A 20,679-nucleotide genomic window follows, 5' to 3' on the forward strand; every position below is an offset into this window, starting at 1 on the left:
TGCTATGATCAGAATATATACAGTATTACCTTACAGCTTGATCTCATTAAATGCTGGTAGCCAAGCAAGGGGCTTTGTCAGTGCTGGGATGGGAGTACATGGTACGTATCTTTCCAGGATTTCCATAGCAATTCCCAGAACTCCCTCACAGGGGACACCGTGCTTGGTCATTAAAGGTTCCATGGCACGTTTAGAAGTGTAGGGGTGTTAACCCTGGAATCGTGGCTGAATTCCACTTTTGCCTTGCTTAATCTGCTTTCAATTTCCTGCTTAGCTTCCTTTTAGTAATTCCTCACTTCTACACTTGCAGAAGCTGGCACAGAACAGCTGCCATGCATCTCCAAAGAGGACACTGTACCACCTGGATGGGTGAAATGAGTCTCCTCCTACATATGGACTGCTTTAGGATGGAAAGCGCTGTTTAAAATGCAAGCAATTATTACACAGACAAAGCCAGGAGTCAGACAACACGTACCAAGGCAACTGCTTGTTGGAAGGCAGCCAAAAAACAAGTGACAACAAACTCCAGGTTAATCTTTTATTAAATGTGTCCATTAATCACTGTGCAAATGACACCTGAAAACGAAAAGCTGTGATGAGCAATGACCTACATCAATCTCTACAATGCCCTCATAGACAGTTATTGGAAATCTGGGTAAACGCCAAGTGCAGGACACTTGCAGAGTGGCAAAGCTTGCAGAAAGGCATGTTTAGATTGCTGAAAAAAACTGTAGAACTGTTGCCAGGTGCATGTGAATGGAACAACTGTAATGACGCTAAAACACATTTAAAAGGGACAGCTGACTTCAGCTTTAGTAAACGAGTCAGTGTGTCCCACAAAATCCATTGTGGTACAAATGTAACTGAGAGGGAAGGCAGTAAATTTTGCCGTTTTGTTCTCAGAGCTTTTACATGTACCATTTTCCCATTCCTTACAGACATAGCTACTCATTTATGAAGGCAGGCAGGAGTCTCCCAAATAGCTGAATTGTTCAGAAATCTGAAGAGCTCTCATTTAATTGAGATAACTGTGGTTCCACTGTTTTTGCATTCAAAATCCTTGTTAGAGGACACAGGCCTGATCACATGGATCATTATATACAAAGTTTAAAGCCCACTGAGCTACCTATCATAATCTACAAATGTATGAAAGCTAGTAAGTACAGCGACTGAAGAGATTAATTACACACCAGGGAAGGAGACCCGATACCTGCAAGGAGAGGGAAAAACTGGCTGGCAGGCTTGGTAATCGCGACAGCTGAACGTCTCATCGGGCACTTTTGTCATTGTCTGGTTTTTCCATATTCCTACTGAGAACTGTTTTAAGAAGCAGTCATCGCACACTGCACGCACGACAAGGTGTTCCTGACCCACTTTCACCAGGCGAAATGCGACCTCTCCTTTACTGAAATCATTCCTCTTCGTTACTTACCACACTGCTGCTGCTGCTGCTCTTCCATTCTCTACGGTTCGCGATCCGTCACATTCTGTCTACCCCGGCCCGGATCAGCTCCGAACTCCCAGTCCACAGAACCCAAATCGGACTCACGGTGATGCATGAGATCACCTAGCAGCTCCTCCCACTTCCTGTGCTGTGCAGGAGACTGACCAAGTCGGTTCTCTGATTTCTTCTTTTCCTCCTCTCATTGATGTCAATGCAGGTGGGGAAATATATTTAGTGCATGGAAAACCCCTAACCGCCACCCAAAGCATGTCATACCAGCAGCAATAGATGCCATGTGGGATTACATACTGGATAAACCCGCTGTGTAAATATTGTACCTGTAACACATCTGACACTCTTGTGAAATTGTTTTGAGAATGCCCAGAGGTGAATTGTTCACGTGGCCAGGCGATTTTCATAGCACCTGGATTTTATTCGAGTAGGTAGCTGGGTCAGCATGCGTAGGCTGCAAAGGAAAAGTAAAGGTTTATTCCCTGCTGAAAAGAGAAGAAATGAAACACAACTTTTTGGCTGTGGAGCCTTCTTCACACCTGAGGAAGTGTGTTTCTTATCTTCTCCTTTTAGTGTTAGGAGTTTCCACTGCCAGAATAAATGATGCCGGTGATAGTGCAACGGAGTTCTGGATCTTCAGTAACTGAAGTGAAGGCTTGAGACTGATGGTTGTGGGTCTTGGAGAAGGCTGGAGAATGTAGAAGGAGAAATGTTCATTAGGATGTTATATTCTCTTATTGTATTTATTGCTATTGCTGAAAAAAATGCAATTGGTCACAAAATCCATTAATTGGTGCTCATGTTAAAAAGGAGAGGACACAGAGTCATTTGACGAATTTAAGAATTCCTAGATATCAATGGAAAGTGGTCAGAAATAAAAATGAAAATAAAATCTATGGGGACTTTGAAAAGTGATAGGCCTATCACGAGATACCAGCTGCCTGTCATTCTGGAATGCCCGTGATTTTCTGCTCATTGACCTCTCTCATTATTAAAGCTGGAGGCCTGTGGTCTGGAGAAATCGATCGTTAGCATAACTTAATCTGCCGCTCTCCTTAGGTTGTACAATCAAGTGACACTGCTCTAATAACTGAGCGGGTTCTTTTTCATAACATGAAGACGCGTTCTGGGCCATTAAAATTAATGAGGCATCGCATTCTAATATCGGCGGTTTCTATTTACCCTCCGTGACGAGGTGCAAATTGACAGTATAACTGTTAGTGCCTGTGGACACTGCTTGGGCTCTCTGCCCTGTGGAAAAAAAATCATCATAATTATAACAATCAAAATTAGGGTGCAGCATGGCTGGTCAGGGCAATTTTGCTCGAGCCGTAACAGCAATGATGTATAATTCACAGCTAGGATATTGAACTCCGTAGTTTCCATTACAATGCAATTACCTGTTACAGCAGCAGATGCTTTATACCGTATTCACAGTGTTGGGCCGAGAGCACATTATTACTGAAATTACGTCTGAGATGGAATTTATAGGAAGAAACCGTAATAAAATAAGAGTGATTTGCAAAGGAGAAGCAGAGTATGGGTTTATATGTCCCTTGCGCACCAGTTCAAATATAACTGATCAATATGAAACATAACATTGTTTTGGTAGGCACCTGCATTTGAATTGAACAAAATGGACTTTATTCCATTTTAAGTCAAATTCATTAGCTTAAAATGCATTTAAGTAAAATGAAAGGACTAGAATGCAGTTCGAAAGCTTGAAATGTACTGAGCACACGTACCTATATATTAAACAGAGATTAGCTACAGAAATGGAAAATGAATGATTGGGTGGTCAAATACATAGATCACGATCCAGAAAGGTGCAGGAATACAGTCTGTTCAACTGTTAAACATATAAAATTAGATTGAATACTCATATCTAAAATAATGATGTAATATCATGTCTTTTACCATATAAAAAGCACCCAGTATAAGTTTCTGCAGCTGGCTTCTTTCAGAAAATTAACGTTTGAAAAATGGAGAAATGTATTTATAAACTTGTACTGATCGGAGACTGAATAACACGAGCACTACGGGATAGAATTTGCCTACAAATTCCTCTTGAAATTTGTTTGTATTCAACAAGCCTAAATCCAAGAAGATTTTTAAAGGTTTAAAATCTTTAAATAATAACACAATGGCTCTGTAGTGCAAATGGTCTCATATTAATATGTACAACACACTATACTGACTTTAACATTGTGGAATGGATGTAACTCTTACAAACCTTTTTTTTGTTATAATGCCAAATTCTTGCCAGGAAACACCACTGGACGGGGAGATGAGCTTGAAACACTGTGCAGAAGGGTGTGGAGGCGAAGACAGCCATGACATCATCGCTCCTGAATGAGCTGTGTACAGTATCTTTTCGTCTGCACACCAGACTCGCTCATCAAAAATGCTCACCTGCTTTAGACTGAAGAGCAGTTACAGGCACCATTTATTTTCCAACCACTTTATCCAATACAGGGCTGTCGGGGAGCCAGAGCCCAACCTGACAAACAAGGGGCGCAAGGCAGGACACGTCATGTCTGGGGTGTCCATGCATCGTACACACACAGACACACACTCTTTCACACCAGCGCCAGTTTTCCCTGGAGCAAATTAGCCCACCAGCATGTCTCTGGACTGTGGGAGGAAAGCAGAGCACCTGTAGGAAACCAATGCAAACAGAAGGAAAACATACAAACTCATATATACACACGAACACCAATTACATTGCGTATTGTATCTCAGAAAAAGATACACTCAGACAAGCTCAAGTCAGTCTGTTTGTATAAGCCCAAATGGCAGCAGGCCACCCGCTGATAAGTCAATGATGCTCTTGCTCAGCTCTTATCAAAACGAGCAAATCTTGTTGACACAGCACCAATTGAAGGGGAAATTCAGAAAAAAAGAGCATTTGGCCAAATATAAATATGAGGCTTAGTAAAAAAAAAGAGATTTAATATACCCCCTTTTAATATAAAGATCAAGGTAATTAACAACCAGTTTTATAACATGTTTTAAAGGATTGCCTTTAGTAGTTAGAATCACTGCAGTTGTCCCAGCTGAAATGTAACCAAGTGTGCATTAAACAGTGGGATTTCTGGAGAGGACTTTGAGGCTACCATGCACATGTGCCTTGTTAAATTACTGTGGCTGAGAGGAGGCCCCCTTTCACCAATGAAAAGGCAGGAGCAGCAATAAAACCACGGCCTGTTAATTTGCCGGCCTTCTTTTCTCTGACCTTAGCATTGCAAACTCATTACTGTCTTTGCACATGAATTATTAACAGTATGTTCACTCATTAATTAAGACCTCAGACTGTCAGTTTCAGAAGGAGGGGCCCAGAGCCTGCCATACAGACACTGCGAGGCGGAGGATATGTTTGTCGGATACAGCAGCGCGGCCCCCACAATTAACATTCAAAGCATGGCTTTCCCCAACTAATGGATTCGTCATTAAAACCCAAGGAAGCCAAGATCTGCATTCACAAAGCCATAAAGAGCCCTTCTGTGCACAGTATTCACTGTCTAGCACAATAAGGTTTGATGGAGGCAACAACAGTTTAAAGCCCTACCAAAAAATAGAATTGAAATCATTTTTTGAAATAAAAATACCAGAGTGGGAAAAACACAGAAAAATGTAGGAAAATCAATCTTGCTCAACAAAAAAAGTGATACAGCTGTTTCGTGACAAAAACTTTATTTAAAGTATAAATACATTTCAGTTAACTTAAGGAAAGCTCATTTTCTCACAAAATATCTCATTACAACTGGGGTTCACCATTTCAGAAATCTATACTATTCTAGTACACTGTACAATACCTACAGTATTCCAGCATCCCACTGTTCCAAAACTCCAGTATTTCACTGGATTTAAACTGCACAGTATCCTACACAGTGATGGTAATTAGGACACTCAGCCAGTTCAGGACATCAGCCTCTTCCTTGTCAAAGAAAGGCTGCCTGAACAAATGTTTGAGAAATTATACAAATTTGAGCTGATCAACATGACCTAGCCTTAGGCCTTTACTGCCATATATTAACACCATATAGCATGTAATCTTGCCAATATGGGACCTGCATTATTGCATAAACACTTATTCTGGATCCGTTAACATTACTGAAGCATTGCACAAGAATGCAGAGTCAGACAGTATTAAAGAGAGGAAAAGGAAAATGCACAGAATTCAGCTCTAACATTAGTTTCTGAACAGAAGGGATCTCTCGGTCCCTGAGGTTTTGAATGAATACTTCCAAATAACAAGTTTATCATCCTAGCCGAGAATGTCCAGTTAGCTCTTTTCTGTGGTAAATGGAAACTCACTATGAGAGCTCCAACTGGCCATGACAAACTCAAAATCAAATGTCTGAAAAAAAGAAAAACAAAATTTTTCTTTAAAGTCACACAATTAAGTAGAATGTCCTGTGCACACAAACCGTATGTCGTTATGACCTAGGGGTCAAATAAAGTTGTCTTTTCTTCTGATTCAGGTATTTGGCCTGAACAGGGTTATTGCAGTGCTTTCCCACACACAGTGCATTCCTCAATACAGTACTGACAACACTCAGATAAAATTCACAAATCAAACGATCCTTGAACACCAGGCACATATATAATAGAAGCAATTGAGAAATCTAATCTGAGACATCATGAACTTTTTTTCTAGCAAAGAGTCAGCCTCAAACTATATGGTGTGGTTTCTTTTTGCTAAAGCACAACTCGACAAAACAACAGAAAGATGTTAGTTTCAAATGCTGTTTAAAACTAGGAAGATTAATAAATCTGTTCACAAGCGAGCTTAACCATGCTCTGTTAAATCACATTAAAAGCTTCTGCTTCATCTTAATTGCCTCCCATTAAAAGTAATATATTTTGGATATAAACACAACAAAAGTCAGGGCTAGTTGATGAACACAGTTTTTAAGCAAAGAGTTTATATCCGCTGTGGAAGAAAGAATCTTGTAACATACTGTAGCTTTGTCAGTGGAAAAGCATCAAAAGCAAGCAAGTACAATCATTTCATTAACTGCAGTAAAATCTCCCATTGCCTGCATATACTTCTGAATTCTGTCAAACGTTCAGCACTACGCAATTTTTGGAACAATCATGACATGCTAAATAGCAAGGAACATATCAAATGAAGAGTTTCCTTTAAGATACAATCTGCGCATTGCAAAAAAATAAAATGTGCATTCTATATAAACAGCCCATTGACTGCAACAGCTACTGAAAATGACACATTTGGAATTTCATGCTTTCTGCAAAAATACATTAGCCAAGCCCTGCAGTCAAGCTGTTTATGGGATATGGGAAAGCATGAAAAAAATGTGGCAGTTAAGAGGACAATCTGTTAAGTCATTGCCTCATCCCCATTAAAGAAGATCAATCAAACTCCTGGAACATTTATTTTCTTTAGGCAGGAAACAGAGGGCATCTGTGTTGCAAAGCTCTCTTGGGTTAATAGTAATGTGTTTTCACAGGCAAGAGAAGCAAGAACATAACTACCCACTTTCTCTTCTGAGACATATAAAAGGATCTTAGAAACCACATACAATACCCCTGAATTGTGTATAAGCATTGCATCAACCTGCAAGCATGGCAGTCAATAACTGACATTCTGTCTCTTTATGCATGGTGAGCAGTAGGCAGACCTTCTTCATTAGTTTACTGTAACCTCAACATCGCTAAAAAGCTGTGTATGCCTACGACAAACGGTGTCTTTGAAAAGGCTTCAGTCCTTGAAGACAATATTTCACTTTCCAAAGTGCACTGAGATCCCCCTGACCTACTATAATTCTCAGGGTGTGGACAATCAAAACCCTCAATCATACTACTGGCTGCGCTTAAAAAATCCTGAGCAACATATGGGGGGCAGAAATGGATGACGCCTTCAGACAAGCTAAAGTGTTTCTCTGGAGAGAGGTGACAGAGTGGATAACTTGTGAAGTGAAGAGAGTGGATGAATCACTCCGATGCAGGCTTGGGTTCATTCTGCACCACAACTCCATGCGTTCGTAATGAAAACATTACAATAGTAATAAATTATTCAAGTGCAATACTGAATAGCCCGATGACAATCTATAAGTCAAGGCCTTTCCAACAATGAGTGCAAAACGTTTCTTCGAGTGAGAATGTCATATTTTATGGATTATGAAAAAAATATTTTTTCCAGGGAATCTTGGTCTGCTCCTGAGAACTCAAGTGGTCTCTGCTGTTGAGAACAGTTGGACGAAGACAAATGCTCTGCTGAAAGCAAAGCTTCTCATCCCGAACGAGTTCAACTAAACCTCACAGCAGGCATTTGGAACTGGGCGGTTATTAATACAAATTAAAAAAGCAAACAATGCTTTTTTTCCCCCCAAAGTTAAATACATACAAATGAAGCAAAAGCAGGCAAATGTACCATTCATGTGCACACAGAACACTGTTCCTATGGAAACCAGTAATTGCACTAATGTAAGATGAAAAACAAACAAGACCAAGGCAAGCTGGAATCTAAATTTAAAATGCAGTGCATTTAAGGAGGTCAGGACCCTGAGAATCAGCCTTCCATTAATAAGATTCCATGTGCTTGATGAGAACGAGCAGAAGAGAAGAGTACTCAACCCGAAAATCAAAGCGCCGAGAAGATTATTCCTTCTTGCTCTGTAACATACTGTACCTTGCTCATCAAAGAGAAAAACATACTTGGAAATAAGTTAAGGTATGTGTGTATTAAATTGAACACAAGCAGCTGAAAGGGAGCGGGATGTCATTTTGAAAGAAATTACAAAACCCTTTCAACGTGCTTCAGCCTACTCTTTCAGGAGTACACAAGCAGGGCCGAACAATGTTATTGGGAGAAAGAAGTAGAGCGATATTTTTGATGAGGTTTTTTAATTCCCTGTGGCTTGTTCAGGAGTGGGACAAACCTTTATTATTTGCTGTCAGCAGACTATGTGGACTGCAACACTACGATCAAAAAGGAAGGATAAACAATTGCAACAAATGAAGTAATACAGATTAAGTTACTTAATGTTACGGTTACTGGAGCATGTAATATTAATGTGCACCTCACAAATGAAACCAGAGGCACATACCAAATTTACTAGATTACATTTTTATGCTTTTGTGGCAAAGATGAATCAAGTAGGTTCATATGCAGCACTAAGGAACCTTACCAGGTAGTTCGCAAATGATCAGAGAACACTGCTAATACTTTCGCTTCCAGGAAAGAGAATATAGACACATAAATGGCCAGACAACAATATTTCATTAAGATACAGGTCCCTGAATCTCTATTCAGACTGAAACTGTAGACAGCAGTGGCTTCCTACTTCTGCATAGACCCTCTGCAAATCTACCCAACTACCTTTTCCTTCACTCACATATAACTGAGTAACTGCACTGAAGGCCAGAGAAGACAAATGAACCAGTGCAACAGCAAATCACTAAACTGCTTCTGATTACAATTTGCCCACTGTGGCCCATGCTGTCCTCTGGTTCATGATCAGAAGCAGTTTGTTTTGCTGAGATAATTGGCACATAGTTGTCTGCACCTCAGCCTGGCGGGAATGATACAGTATAACAGATTAGCAAATTCTGTCTAGTGCAGGTCAGAAACTGTTCCTGTTCCAATGTCTTCAACTTTCCACCTGTAGCTTAAACTCAAGGTTAGAGAATTCTGAAACATTCGAAGAAAACTCCGATCTCCGCATTACTCCAAGAGTAAAATATGTCATTTTAATTTACAGCTCTGGGAAAAAACAGACCAGTTTAAGTGTCTGCCATCAGTTCAGCTGCAAAGAAAAACCTAGTGCAAAGGATTTGAAGTCAGTACCTAATGTGCTACAAGGTTCTGAAGAACTACACCATTGATTTTAAGTTTTCTGTAATTACAACATTAAAATTTTCAGTAAACTTTAGTATAGTTTGCTCTTTGATAATGCTGAACAACTTCTCTAATACATTCAAATAGCTCTAACTGTCCACTTACAAAGCACTTGGCTAAAGTCATAAAAATCCTCTGTGCTCAGCTTCACTGGAGTTCATTCACACAGCTAGCTTGGAAGGGAGAAAATCTGGCACTGACAAACATACCACAGGGAAATAAAGGCAAATTAAGTCTTCCACAGAAATATAACTGTGCAGTTACCACTCACAAGTTCAACAAACCTATCCCCAGACAGGGCTAACCGGCAGTCGAACACAAGGGCCAAGACAAATAGGTAAAGAAGAGCCAAGCACAGCAACCACCTGCTACAGTATGTAGTGAAGCTTAAACAGCACAATACCATCCTTTCGTTTTGCACACGTGTACTTTCTGCAGATTGCTCTCTCTCAGCATGTTCTTCCTTCTCAAGAAGTCCTAGGGCTTGACTGGTCATGTCATGACGTTCTGTTCTGAGGTTTTAATACGCAAGATGAATAACTACATGAAAACAGAACCACAGACAGAGACCTGCTAACAAAGGCTTAGCCATTTAAAATGATTCAGTGTAGAACCCAAAACATGTAGTTACACTATGTACTGTACCTTCCTCAAGTGAGTATCTGGTGGCGATACTCAGGCCAAATCTACCAGCTTGTGAAAGAGTGCAGTGTTAAAATAAAGATAACTATACGCACACATCACATCTTAGGGCACGTGATTAAATACTATATGAAATATTAAAAAGATGCAACAGTGTTGGATGTACAACAAACCAGCCCAAAGTCAGAATTTGGGAATTTAGAAAGCACATCACTGGGCCCCCCTCTGTCTCGTACACCCTCTCAGTAGGCTCTCCCCTCCCCCTGCCCGGACTGCTGGCCTGGAGCTGGAGACGAGTCTTGCTGGTCTATGGACTGGTAGGAATCCCGGGTCCGAGTCATCGTGGGAAAACCTGCGCAGATACAAGAAACAGGACAATGGAGTATTCCCGGCATTTTCATTCTTCACACTGAAGAGGATGATCTGAGGACCGAGCTTTGTCACCATTAGAGAAATGCTCCTCACTTTTTTGTCTCACACACACACACACAAATCTGCACTGTCCAGACATCTTGCACTGCTAGCATCAAGGTGGGTGCCTGGGGTGTATAGCGTTCTCTGGACACTGTGCCAGGACACTACTGCGTTACTGAGAAGCAGAGGTAACTCCAATGTCATTCTCTAACCTTGTACTAAGAGTTCCTGGAAAGTGTGCTTCAGCTGAGTTTTTTTGTGAACAAAGCAATTACGGAGCAGCTGGAATTCATCCAATTTAATAATTTGTTCATGTTAATTTGTACATGAATCAGTTTTTTATGATTTAAACAGCATTTTCAACACATACTCCAGCCAGCGCTGAATCAAAAAGGAATCTCCCTCACACAGAAGAATGAATGCACTTTACTCATGAGAAAAATGTAACAACATTTAATAGGAGTTTGAATGTCTTAACCCAAGCCAACAACTTCAAACAACTGAGAGAATGCTTGTGGGCTTGAGGTATCAATTGTTCCGAAGCCTAATTTTGCTTTAAAACTTATTACTACAGAGTCATGATTCAAGTACAAAAGAAATTAACCACATTACCTTCATAATAAATTCCCTTTTATACAAAAGCCTTTTTTAAAAGGATTCTGTGGTTCATCTAATGCACCTGCCATGCATTTCTGTCCAAATGTATTAATTATATATAAATTTACTTTAAATCTCCCCAGTGGAATCCTTTAACCTAGCTGGGGTATGATGATACATCCAAAATGATAATGTTTACTCCCACCCATTAAGGCAAGCCAGGTCTCCACTCCTACCCAATGAGTTTACATAATAATGTGACCTAAATTCATATTAACTGGATGCTCCAAAGGTGAAGAACGCTGACCCATCTACTTGTACAAAAGCATCACTGCAAAGCAAGCATTGGTAAAAGAGAAATAATGAGATTGATCTAGCCCCAAAGCCCTGCTATGTCTTACTTCTCCAGCCTAGAAATGTTGGGAGCCTGTCATGCAATATGCACGCCATCTTCCTATTATTCCTGTCCTCAAGGTATCGTATAGAGACAAGATGCATGATGTAAACCTCTTCACTCAAGAACAAAGGGGACAGAGGAGGTTTGACCCAGGTATATAAAATTGTAAGAGGCACAGAAAGAGAAAGGTCTATGCAAGAGACAACTTCAGGATCAGTAGAGACACAATGCCGTAGTGGAGAGTAAAAGGGATTGAACTGAAACCCTTTTTTACACAAAAGAATCGCAGGTATGTGAAAGTAGTGCTTGAGGACCTAACTCAGGACTCCTTCAAGAAGCAGCTGGATGGGTTTATATTCACTTAACTACCACCAAAGTAACAAGATGGACTGAACTCCCTTTTATATGGATGCGTCCTTGGTTTCATTGCAACTTAAAAATGAAAAAATTAAAAAAAGACAACACAAAGATTTAGAAAAAAACATGCCACATTCATGAAAAGCATCCTTAAATTAAAGTACTGATGAGCAATAATCTTTATTAAAAATAAACATTTGCTTTAAAAATACTGTTACCAAAATACATTTATAATGCTATTAACACCATAATAAATATCGACAAACCCACCCATTCCACACTTTTGTTATCTGTTATAAAAGCGAAGACAATTACACAACAGATTACACCCACACAGACAAAACAAACATATACAAAGAAAAGACCTTTGGCCAAATTCCTGTTAATGACATGTCACAGGCAAAAAAGGAAAAGTGACCACTAGTTTTCTCCCTACCAAGGCTTCAGTTTTTTTTCTTGTAAGATACAGAATGATAAAAAGACAGGCAATGAAATAAGACCAGAACCAGAAATAGATTGGAAACTAACGGAAGTAAGAAACCAAACAAGCTCTCTGATTGGTCATTTAGATGCTGGCTCTGTAATCAGAAATTTGTTGGTGGGCTTGAAAGGGGAGGTGGTAGGTCTTAGGAACTTCAACTCTGAGGTTTAGATTCACAGAAGAGGTGCAGAACTCAACCCAGAGGGAGAAAAATGGGAAAGGCAGGTGTTTTCACTCCTGGACACTGTGAAGACGTCCTGGACAAGCTGGAGGACTTCTGGGGAAGAGGAAGTCAGAGGTGTGGCTCGCTGGCTGAAGAAGAAGATGGCAGGTTTGAAAAGGAGGGAGCTGGGAAAACGCCTGGGGTGGGGTGAGGGGGTAGGAGGGAAGGGGCAGGGATCAGTATCGGCGAGCAAAAGGGGCACTGTCGGCACTGTCCGTCGTGTACCGGCTGTCAACTGAGGTCTCCAAGTCTGAGGGCCAACATACAGGGAACGGGTACAAAGGAAAGAAACAGAAAAAAAAAATCAGCAAGCAGAGAGACAGAAACAGAGGAGGTACAGACAAGCTGAGGGGGCTAGGAACAATGCAACTTAAACAGGAAAACTCTTTTTCTAAACTGAACTATGAAATGACACCCCATGCCTTATGTGTGATTGATCGGTTCATTCTGAAACCGTCATCTCTGATTCTTTCAGCTGGAGGTGGAAACCACAATGTTCCAAAACACATGACAAGAAACTACTTAGTTTGAAACTCATATAATACATTTCCATCTACTTGTCTTGCTTAAAAACGTTTTCAAATCCTGGCCAAATTGTAGAAGACATGCCAGCATTTAATGTTTAATAATCTAATCTTTAGAGAGATGACTTTAGAGAGGCGAGAATCAAAATATGTAAGATATCTTACTTCTTGCAAAAACATGTAAACCTAAATCATTCAGCTTTACATCAACATTCCTTTAATATGTTGACTTAGAAGTTTTAGATCCTGGAAAACAAATAAAAAGCATAAACAAAAATATCACTAACTGGATTTTAAACAGCCTTTACCATGACCAAAATCCAGGGTAGTTCTCTCTGGGATGCCCACAGGAAAGAACTGTGGAAAAGTCAAATTCTTACAAATGTGGGCCAAGCTAATAAAATAAACCTTCCTGCTTTTGAAGCTGTAAAGGAACCCAAAAGGATAAGAAGATGGCAACTCGTGTCACTGTTCCTGGTGTGACTCGACTCAGAAGTGCAAAATAAACGTCTAGACACGGGAGTGTTTACCCATCCTTATTCCTAGGTAACTTATGTTATGGACCTTCAGACAATTGATTCTTTAACTCACAAAGTGAACTTTGTGGCCTTTACATGGAAAAGGTCCACTGTATTTCACCGATTCGCTCATGAAAGTAAACTGTATGTGACAATGGCACTTTAGAGAATGTGCTCCCTTTATTAGAACCATAACATTACCTGCCTCTGTTATATTATGTTTGAGCAACAGGACTGTTTAAATGTTTTGTGTTATTTCATTGAAATCTAATCTTTTAGCTTACCATGAGCACATTATAGTGATGTTTTTTTTAATAAATTATCTTAACTTAATAAACTAATAAATTACCAAATCAATAGCTGTAAAACAGTTTGATTAATATTGTAATATTCACCCATTTTTTATATGTGAAACTGTGTTGTTGAAATGCTGCTGAAATGCTCACTATAGGGTATCCCATAAGGGTTATAATCATATCAGATCTCTGTAGTGGCAACTGAAACCCTTTTTAATACAGCAGCCTCCACCTTGGTTTCTAAGCAGCTTTTAATTAATGCAGCAGTCCAGCATGTTATGTGCTGAACCGACACAACCAGTTCAGATTAATAAAATAGAAAATACCCCACATTCTGGGAAGCACATTGCAGTAAATTCATACAGACAGATTAGAGTATGTGATGAATCTGTGCCAATTCTCGATATGTAATTGGTTGTGATTTGTAAATTAAATCAAAATTAAAGCTCTAAGATCAGAAATCCATTGCTGTAGTGACAATAGAGCAGTGCGCTCCTATCATCATGTTACAGAAACATGATAGTCTTAATGCCACAGTTGTCTTGATATCATGTTAGACTATCCAGTGAAAAAACAGAATTATAAAAAGCTGCAGGCAGATAAGGAACTAGAGAGGAGGCAACACAGTTTGTCAGTAATAATCTTTACCTTAAAAAAAATGCAAAATTAATTAACTGTAGTACCATACTATAAACTGTATAAACTCCAAAGATTTTGCAACAGATGCTTTGCGATGACACAGATGACCGTTAACATTTTTTTACTATGCACAATACAACAATATTAATTCCCAGGCCCACCATGGTAAAGAATAGATGAGGAAACATCGCTCAGTATGACACTTGATTTCAGTGTAAACTGATGGAGGAAATGTTTTTGAGAAGCAGTACTGGGGCTCCTAAACACAATAGCCTACAGTACATGTTCCCAAGTACTGAGCACTTGTGAGACTTTAACTTGGCTGGCAGGTGTGTTTTTGTTGTTCCTTTTACATAATTAAACAGCTCCTTTTGAAAACCAACACGCACTTAGTTTTGTTAATTGTTTGCCTGTTCATGTTATGTATATGGTACTTGGTAATAAAAGCATATGATTCACATAATCATGTTCATTTTTTCATGAAAAGACCTTTTCTTTAAAGTTTTCTTATTGTTAATTGTGAAGTTATAAGGTGGTTCAATTACAGCTTATAGACACTGCTGTTTTCCATTATCCACTTAGTTATGATTTAGGGGTGTGTTCAAGCACAAACTCTGGTCTAGGCTGATTGCAAACAGTGCACTGTGTTCGGATGGCTTTAAACAAGACTCAGCCCCTCTCTTGAGCCCCATCCTAACAACGCGCCACAGTATGAGTGCAAGGCGACTGGGCAATGACTTCACTGCAGAAAAACCACAAAGGGGGCAAGAGCAGATGCTTGCAGGTTGAGCACAGTTTACATGTACAAAAATGAAGCACAACTGTACCATGAAACAGCAAATGTCCAAATCCTGTTCTAGGACAAGTTCTTCAGTATTTTTCTTTGTCTGTTTCCTGATCTAATATCATATGTACAGTATATGTGAGGATACCCCCTATTTGTCCAGACAAGAAAGAGATTAATCGTCTGAAAAAGCTGAGAAAACAGTGAAAGAAGGGCCATTTCAAAGCATGAACTACATCTTAAAATTTGTGCAATTACTGACATGTTCTAAACCAGATAAAAAATGTATACATATGCAATATTTTTCTCTCACTTTCACAAAGCCTTAGAAAAGCATGATATTTACAAAGAAAGGACTGTGCAAGAGTATATATCATATTTCCCTAAAATATTTGTTTCGAAGACAAAGGCAGATTTCACATAAAAGGAGAAATGTTTAGAAAACCTCAGATCATCACAAAGTATTACAGTGTAACATTACTGTCCCAGTAATGTGCAATGTGTTGGTGTGAAGTGTGAAGAATAGGAAAAGTAATTGTTACTTTGCTCTCCTTAGAGAAATCTCCAACACTTACCCTTTAATGATCTATATACAATATGTCAAAGTGTGCTGCATATTAATAAAAGGGGCTGTGCTGATGTTTCCAAACTGTATAGAAAAGCTGTTCCATGGACCAAGGCAGCATTTCTCTATTAACAGGTGTGTTGCTGAACTTTGGAAAAGTCACATATGAGAGAAAGAAAAAGAAGAACAAAATAATGTTTTCATCTATTGCTTCTCCGGAGTCACCCAAGTTGCGCGTTTCATGTGCATCTGACACAGGAGGCCACACGCTAGGACTGTTCAGGTGCCAATCGCCTGCGATACGTGCTTTTCAACTTTAACAGGCATAAACACACAAAAAATGAGAGCAGTGGAGCAGGAGCTCCATTCGACACCATCGGGAGTTCTTGCCAGGGCGAGAAGGCTATTTGCTCAGAGACAAACTCTGATTGAACACTGAAGACGGTTTAGTTTATAACATGAATAATACCACCAGGTTGGTGACGTGTATGAGTGTGATGGTGGGGCAGAGTGCCCGGTATTTTATTTTGTTTAGGTAAGTCTGCTGCAGGGTGGAAAACATTGAGAAACACTGCTCTAAGGTACAAAGCATCCAGAAAATCCTTTCTGAGTTCAAGGGAAATGTAGCGTCTGCAGTCAGGCCTACTCAAGTAGAAACTCCTTCAACTTGTTTGGCCTGTTACAATCCACAGCAGTGTTTGGTAGGTGTCAAATTCTTAATACCAAACAGAAATGAAAGAACCTGTCTCAACGACTGCATGAGAACAGGCCGAGGCTCGGGAGCAGACCCACAGCCAGGCCCCGACCCAGAGGAGGCCCTGTGCTTACCGAAGGTCACGTTGCAGTCGCCTCCCCTCTCCCGGTACATCTGGTAGACGAAGAAGCAGGAGGCGGGCTTGAGCAGCAGGCTGAGGATGGCCATGCCGGCGCAGAAGCGGAACGTGTCCCTCAATCCGGGGGGCGTGCCGCTCTCCACTGCGGCGTAGTAAATTCCCAGATGAATAATATCGGTCAATATCGTCACCGCCATTCCGGCCAGAAACTGGGAGAAGGCGTGGGAGTGGGTGGGAGAGAGGACAAGGTAGGTAAGCACTGGGAATCACGCTGGGAAACACAACAGCTAAAGGCTATTACAGGAAGCTGACCGAAGTGCAACTTTTAAACCGTAGGAAAGCAAATTAAAACCAAATCCACCACATTGCGTAATGCATTACAGTGTGTGTCTTACGGACAACGTCCTGATTCCTGTAAAGTTAAATGGTGCAATATCTCAAGAGGTCGCCGCATTCCTCCATGTGGGCTGTGTGTTTCTGAGCTGCTACACATTCACAACACTGTCTTCCTTTTAACCCGTTGTACAACAACGCAGGTTTAATTTGGAGCAAAGGCTTTGCCGTGAAAAGGTGTCATCTTAGCTGATTGGGTGCATTCCCCAACTTGTCAAAAAACAAATATGCGGCATCGTTTTCAAGGGAGCATGTGGAAAGTCTTCCAACTCACCATGAGTACAGCATCAATGGAGTCCCTCTGAGCGACAGCCCAGACGCCCACTGCCAGGACACTGAAGTTACCCCAAGCGTAGGATGAAGGCAGCCAGATGTACATACAGGCCCTGGAGACCAGCACAGGACAGCTCTACTTCAACATTCGCTTCACAACAACCCCAGAGCCAGATGTCTTACTGTGTGTTGATGCTAATAGCCTTTATTGCTACAAAAAAACCCATTGATTTCTATGAATTTCTATTCATACTCATACATTTTGCTAGTCTAAATTTTAAAATATGAATAATTCAGAGGCTTCTCTATGAGTGGCACAAACTGCAAGCATACTCATTGTGCCTTTTTGTCACTGTGCTGTATGACCTACCTTTCATACTGAGAAATTAAGAATACCACACAGTAATAAGCTGTAAAAAGGGCTCCTTAACTTATTGTGGAGTTCCATTCTTGTAACTATTTCATCAAAACTCCCAGAACATCTACAACCAATAACTTTGTACGTAACAGTGGACACAACGCTTTGCAAAACACACATTGTGTAAACTTGTTTCCTTTTTAACAGCAGAGAACTGAGTCACGTTACTTTCCTGTTGCAGCTCAATTCAACTTCACTTTCAGTCTAGGCTTTCTTAATCGACAACCGACGGTTATGTTTCTCATTAGATGCATAAACCACACAAGAGAATAGTTAAAAAGTGGTTAGGGTCATACAAATAGTAAAATAATAATGCAATGTTTAGTTTCTGCATTTTTCCATTATGGTAAACTATACATATTGTCAGAAATACCAAAGTTTCTTCCTCATTGTGGGAAATCTTCTCTTCTTTTAGCAAATTCACTGAATTAGGTACACAACAGAAAGTGTTTAAGGAATACGGACCTAAATCCATAATAATCCAGATTATCAATATAAAACCACACATATTACATACAATAAATATTTAGTTCTGAACCTCAAACCTATAATAAGGATTTGTAATAAACCCATATTGACTGGTCTTACAATATATATATATATTTTTAAATCAACATGCTTACTTTTCTTACTTAAAAGAAAAGGGAAAGGATATCATTCACTGCTTTGGGTGTCAACACGAAAACTCTGGGCAGCGAAAGAAAACCTAGAGAAGGCACCACTGCAGTCTTGAAAAGCAAAGAAAGTTATTTTCGGGTTGGGGTAGTGGAAGGTTAGAAAGTACATATACCCTCCTCCAAAAATTAAAAACGGCAGTAGGGCAGCCGGAGAAATTCCTCAGCTGTTTGAAAAGAAAAAAAATCAAGCCGCTTACCATACTGTCAGAAGCCAGTGAACCAGTATAATTGCCTGTGGGGAGAGGCAGACAGAGGTTCATTACAGCTATCCAAAACCTAATAATAAAATAATAATCCGGTAGTGGCAAAGAGTTTATTCAGCGCCACTCGCATAGATGTAAAATCAGGCCCCCGGACGGATCGCAAAATTGTCACTTCTTGTGTTGTGGATTTATGAGTTCTCCTAAACGTGTGAGCTCTACATTTAAAAGTAGAGATGTACAGAAGATAAGCCCTTTGGAGCTTGTGTGTACTTTTAGCGTGAACTACACGTAAACAAACTTTTATTTTCATTTATAGGATGAAATGTTCTACAACATACAGTTTAATCTAGGAAATCAACAGTTTTCTGCTGAAGACAGGATAAGAAATGCCACTAATTATCTCCTACGGTTTATCAGATTGAACTGACTGAATGCAAATTACAGAAACAGAAAGCAGTTGCACGTTGACGTACATTTAACAGACCTGTCTGTCTTTCTGTTCATGCACTTCTATAAACAATCCAAATTTTAATATTTACCTTAAGATTTATGGCTGGAATTTCCATGCTCTTGTCGAGTGTCTATCCACTCCCACTCAGCCTTTTTTGCTTTTGCGTCCAAACAGAAATCATATAAAAGTACAGTACCGTAATTTCTCTCTCTGAACTTCCCGGTCTCCGCCCTCCGTGGCAGAGCTGCAAACACAAACCATGTGACGGCAGCCTGACTCTCTCCACGTGACCGTGCCCACCCTGACAGCACCACGTGAACGTCAGCAGCCTCATCCCCCGCCTTCACCCACCGAAGGAATTGCGTTAGATGCGGAATAGTGAAGGGGTGTTGAAAGATGATTGGGTGAAATTCTGCTTAGAACCCTTTAAAGTTGCACTGCCCTTAAGAACAGGGTACTTTCCTAGTTCCTGGTCCTCTTGGTTCTGTGGATGTGGATGTGGATGTGGATGTGGATGTGGATGTGGATGTGGATGTGGATGTGGATGTGGATGTATCTTCATCCGTCTATTCTAATACCAGGGAGAAAGCAGGTATTTAAAATCCATATTCACTTAGTATTTGGTGTGTTTTTGCACTGGTGGTTTAAGGTGTTCAAAGTTAAAAAAATAAAAAACTCCTTTCAATAAGCAGGTCATTCTGTTGTAATGACAGCCCGGCCTCTGGTCACTGGTCACAGCCCCGCTGTGTGCCCACACACACTGGTTTGCTTTTTCAGGTGAGAGCACGTCTCTATTCCAAGCTGTTCACACCAGGAATTTCCCAAATCTCTGCGCTGAACAGACAACATACCATTACACTTGGAAATGCTGCCTTTTATGGCAGATAGATGCAATGTTACCTCAGTGAGGAGTGAGTTTGAGAAGTTAAGATTTTAAATATATGCAAAAGCATTTGTTACATACAGCAAGATACTTTGATGAAGTCTGTGAGTCATGAAGAATTGAGTAATAGGTGCGTTAAGCATTGTAAAATGTGAAATACACGCGTGGAATTCCCCAGCTGTAGTAAACCTTGATGACTGCTCTTAGTATAAGCTTACTATGAAAAGGTTCCTTAATAAAATAATTTGAAATCTGTTGATTAAAACTTCAGTGTTCTTAAAAAGTTGTCCTTGTTTAATTCATTAAAAAATCAAACTTGGGCTCAGTGAATTGTGTCCCCATCTTACATTATTTGTGTGTTATTACACTAGCAAGCAGCTGAAGACGTTCCAGATTACAATTTTAATTACTTTTGTAACCATTTTTTGCAAACCAATTAATCTTCTATTATTACAGCAGACACCGGAGGCTCCACATGATCTGGATGTTCATAAACTTGAAACAGAAGCCCGCAGCTGTCATGGAAACCTCTGCTGCTCCCAATTTCAGGAAGACTGGGGGTCTATAAATCAAAGAGCGGCGCACAGGCCCCACCGCAAGTGTGTGGAAATGTGTGCCATGCGCCTTTCTTCTCTACTTTAGTCTCTTCTTTCACGCCTGGCTGTTTAAAAACCTCCTTTGTTGGGCTACAAAAAGCACAGCAGATGGTGGGCTGGTTGTAAAGAGCGGGGTCCTGTGGCAGGATCACCCCTCCTGCTGACCCGGTGACCCCTGAGCTCGGTGACACTGCT

The 20,679-nt window shown here is 40.3% G+C and overlaps 1 protein-coding gene and 1 long non-coding RNA gene across 4 annotated transcripts; both read right to left on the reverse strand.

The window, feature by feature from the left end:
• Positions 1–524: 524 nt before the first annotated feature.
• LOC138225108 (uncharacterized) lies at positions 525–3,169 on the reverse strand. Its single transcript, XR_011183689.1, has 2 exons — positions 2,639–3,169; positions 525–2,144 (listed from the first exon to the last, which is right to left on the reverse strand). It is a non-coding gene; the product is annotated as an uncharacterized lncRNA (long non-coding RNA).
• A 1,963-nt stretch (positions 3,170–5,132) lies between these two features.
• agtrap (angiotensin II receptor-associated protein) lies at positions 5,133–19,354 on the reverse strand. Of its 3 annotated transcripts, none has more exons than XM_069184097.1 (5): positions 19,202–19,354; positions 18,549–18,583; positions 17,258–17,369; positions 16,586–16,799; positions 5,133–10,314 (listed from the first exon to the last, which is right to left on the reverse strand). In XM_069184097.1, the coding sequence occupies exons 1-5, from the start codon at positions 19,337–19,339 to the stop codon at positions 10,205–10,207; spliced, it is 609 nt and encodes a 202-aa protein (XP_069040198.1). In that variant the 5' UTR covers positions 19,340–19,354; the 3' UTR covers positions 5,133–10,204. The 3 variants fall into 3 exon arrangements, with proteins under 3 accessions (XP_069040198.1, XP_069040200.1, XP_069040199.1); XM_069184099.1 differs by having other exon boundaries at positions 19,094–19,265; XM_069184098.1 differs by lacking the exon at positions 5,133–10,314 and adding an exon at positions 11,880–12,681.
• Positions 19,355–20,679: the final 1,325 nt, after the last annotated feature.

This window comes from Lepisosteus oculatus, chromosome 25 (genome assembly GCF_040954835.1).
Source record: "Lepisosteus oculatus isolate fLepOcu1 chromosome 25, fLepOcu1.hap2, whole genome shotgun sequence".
Lineage (NCBI taxonomy): Eukaryota > Metazoa > Chordata > Actinopteri > Semionotiformes > Lepisosteidae > Lepisosteus > Lepisosteus oculatus.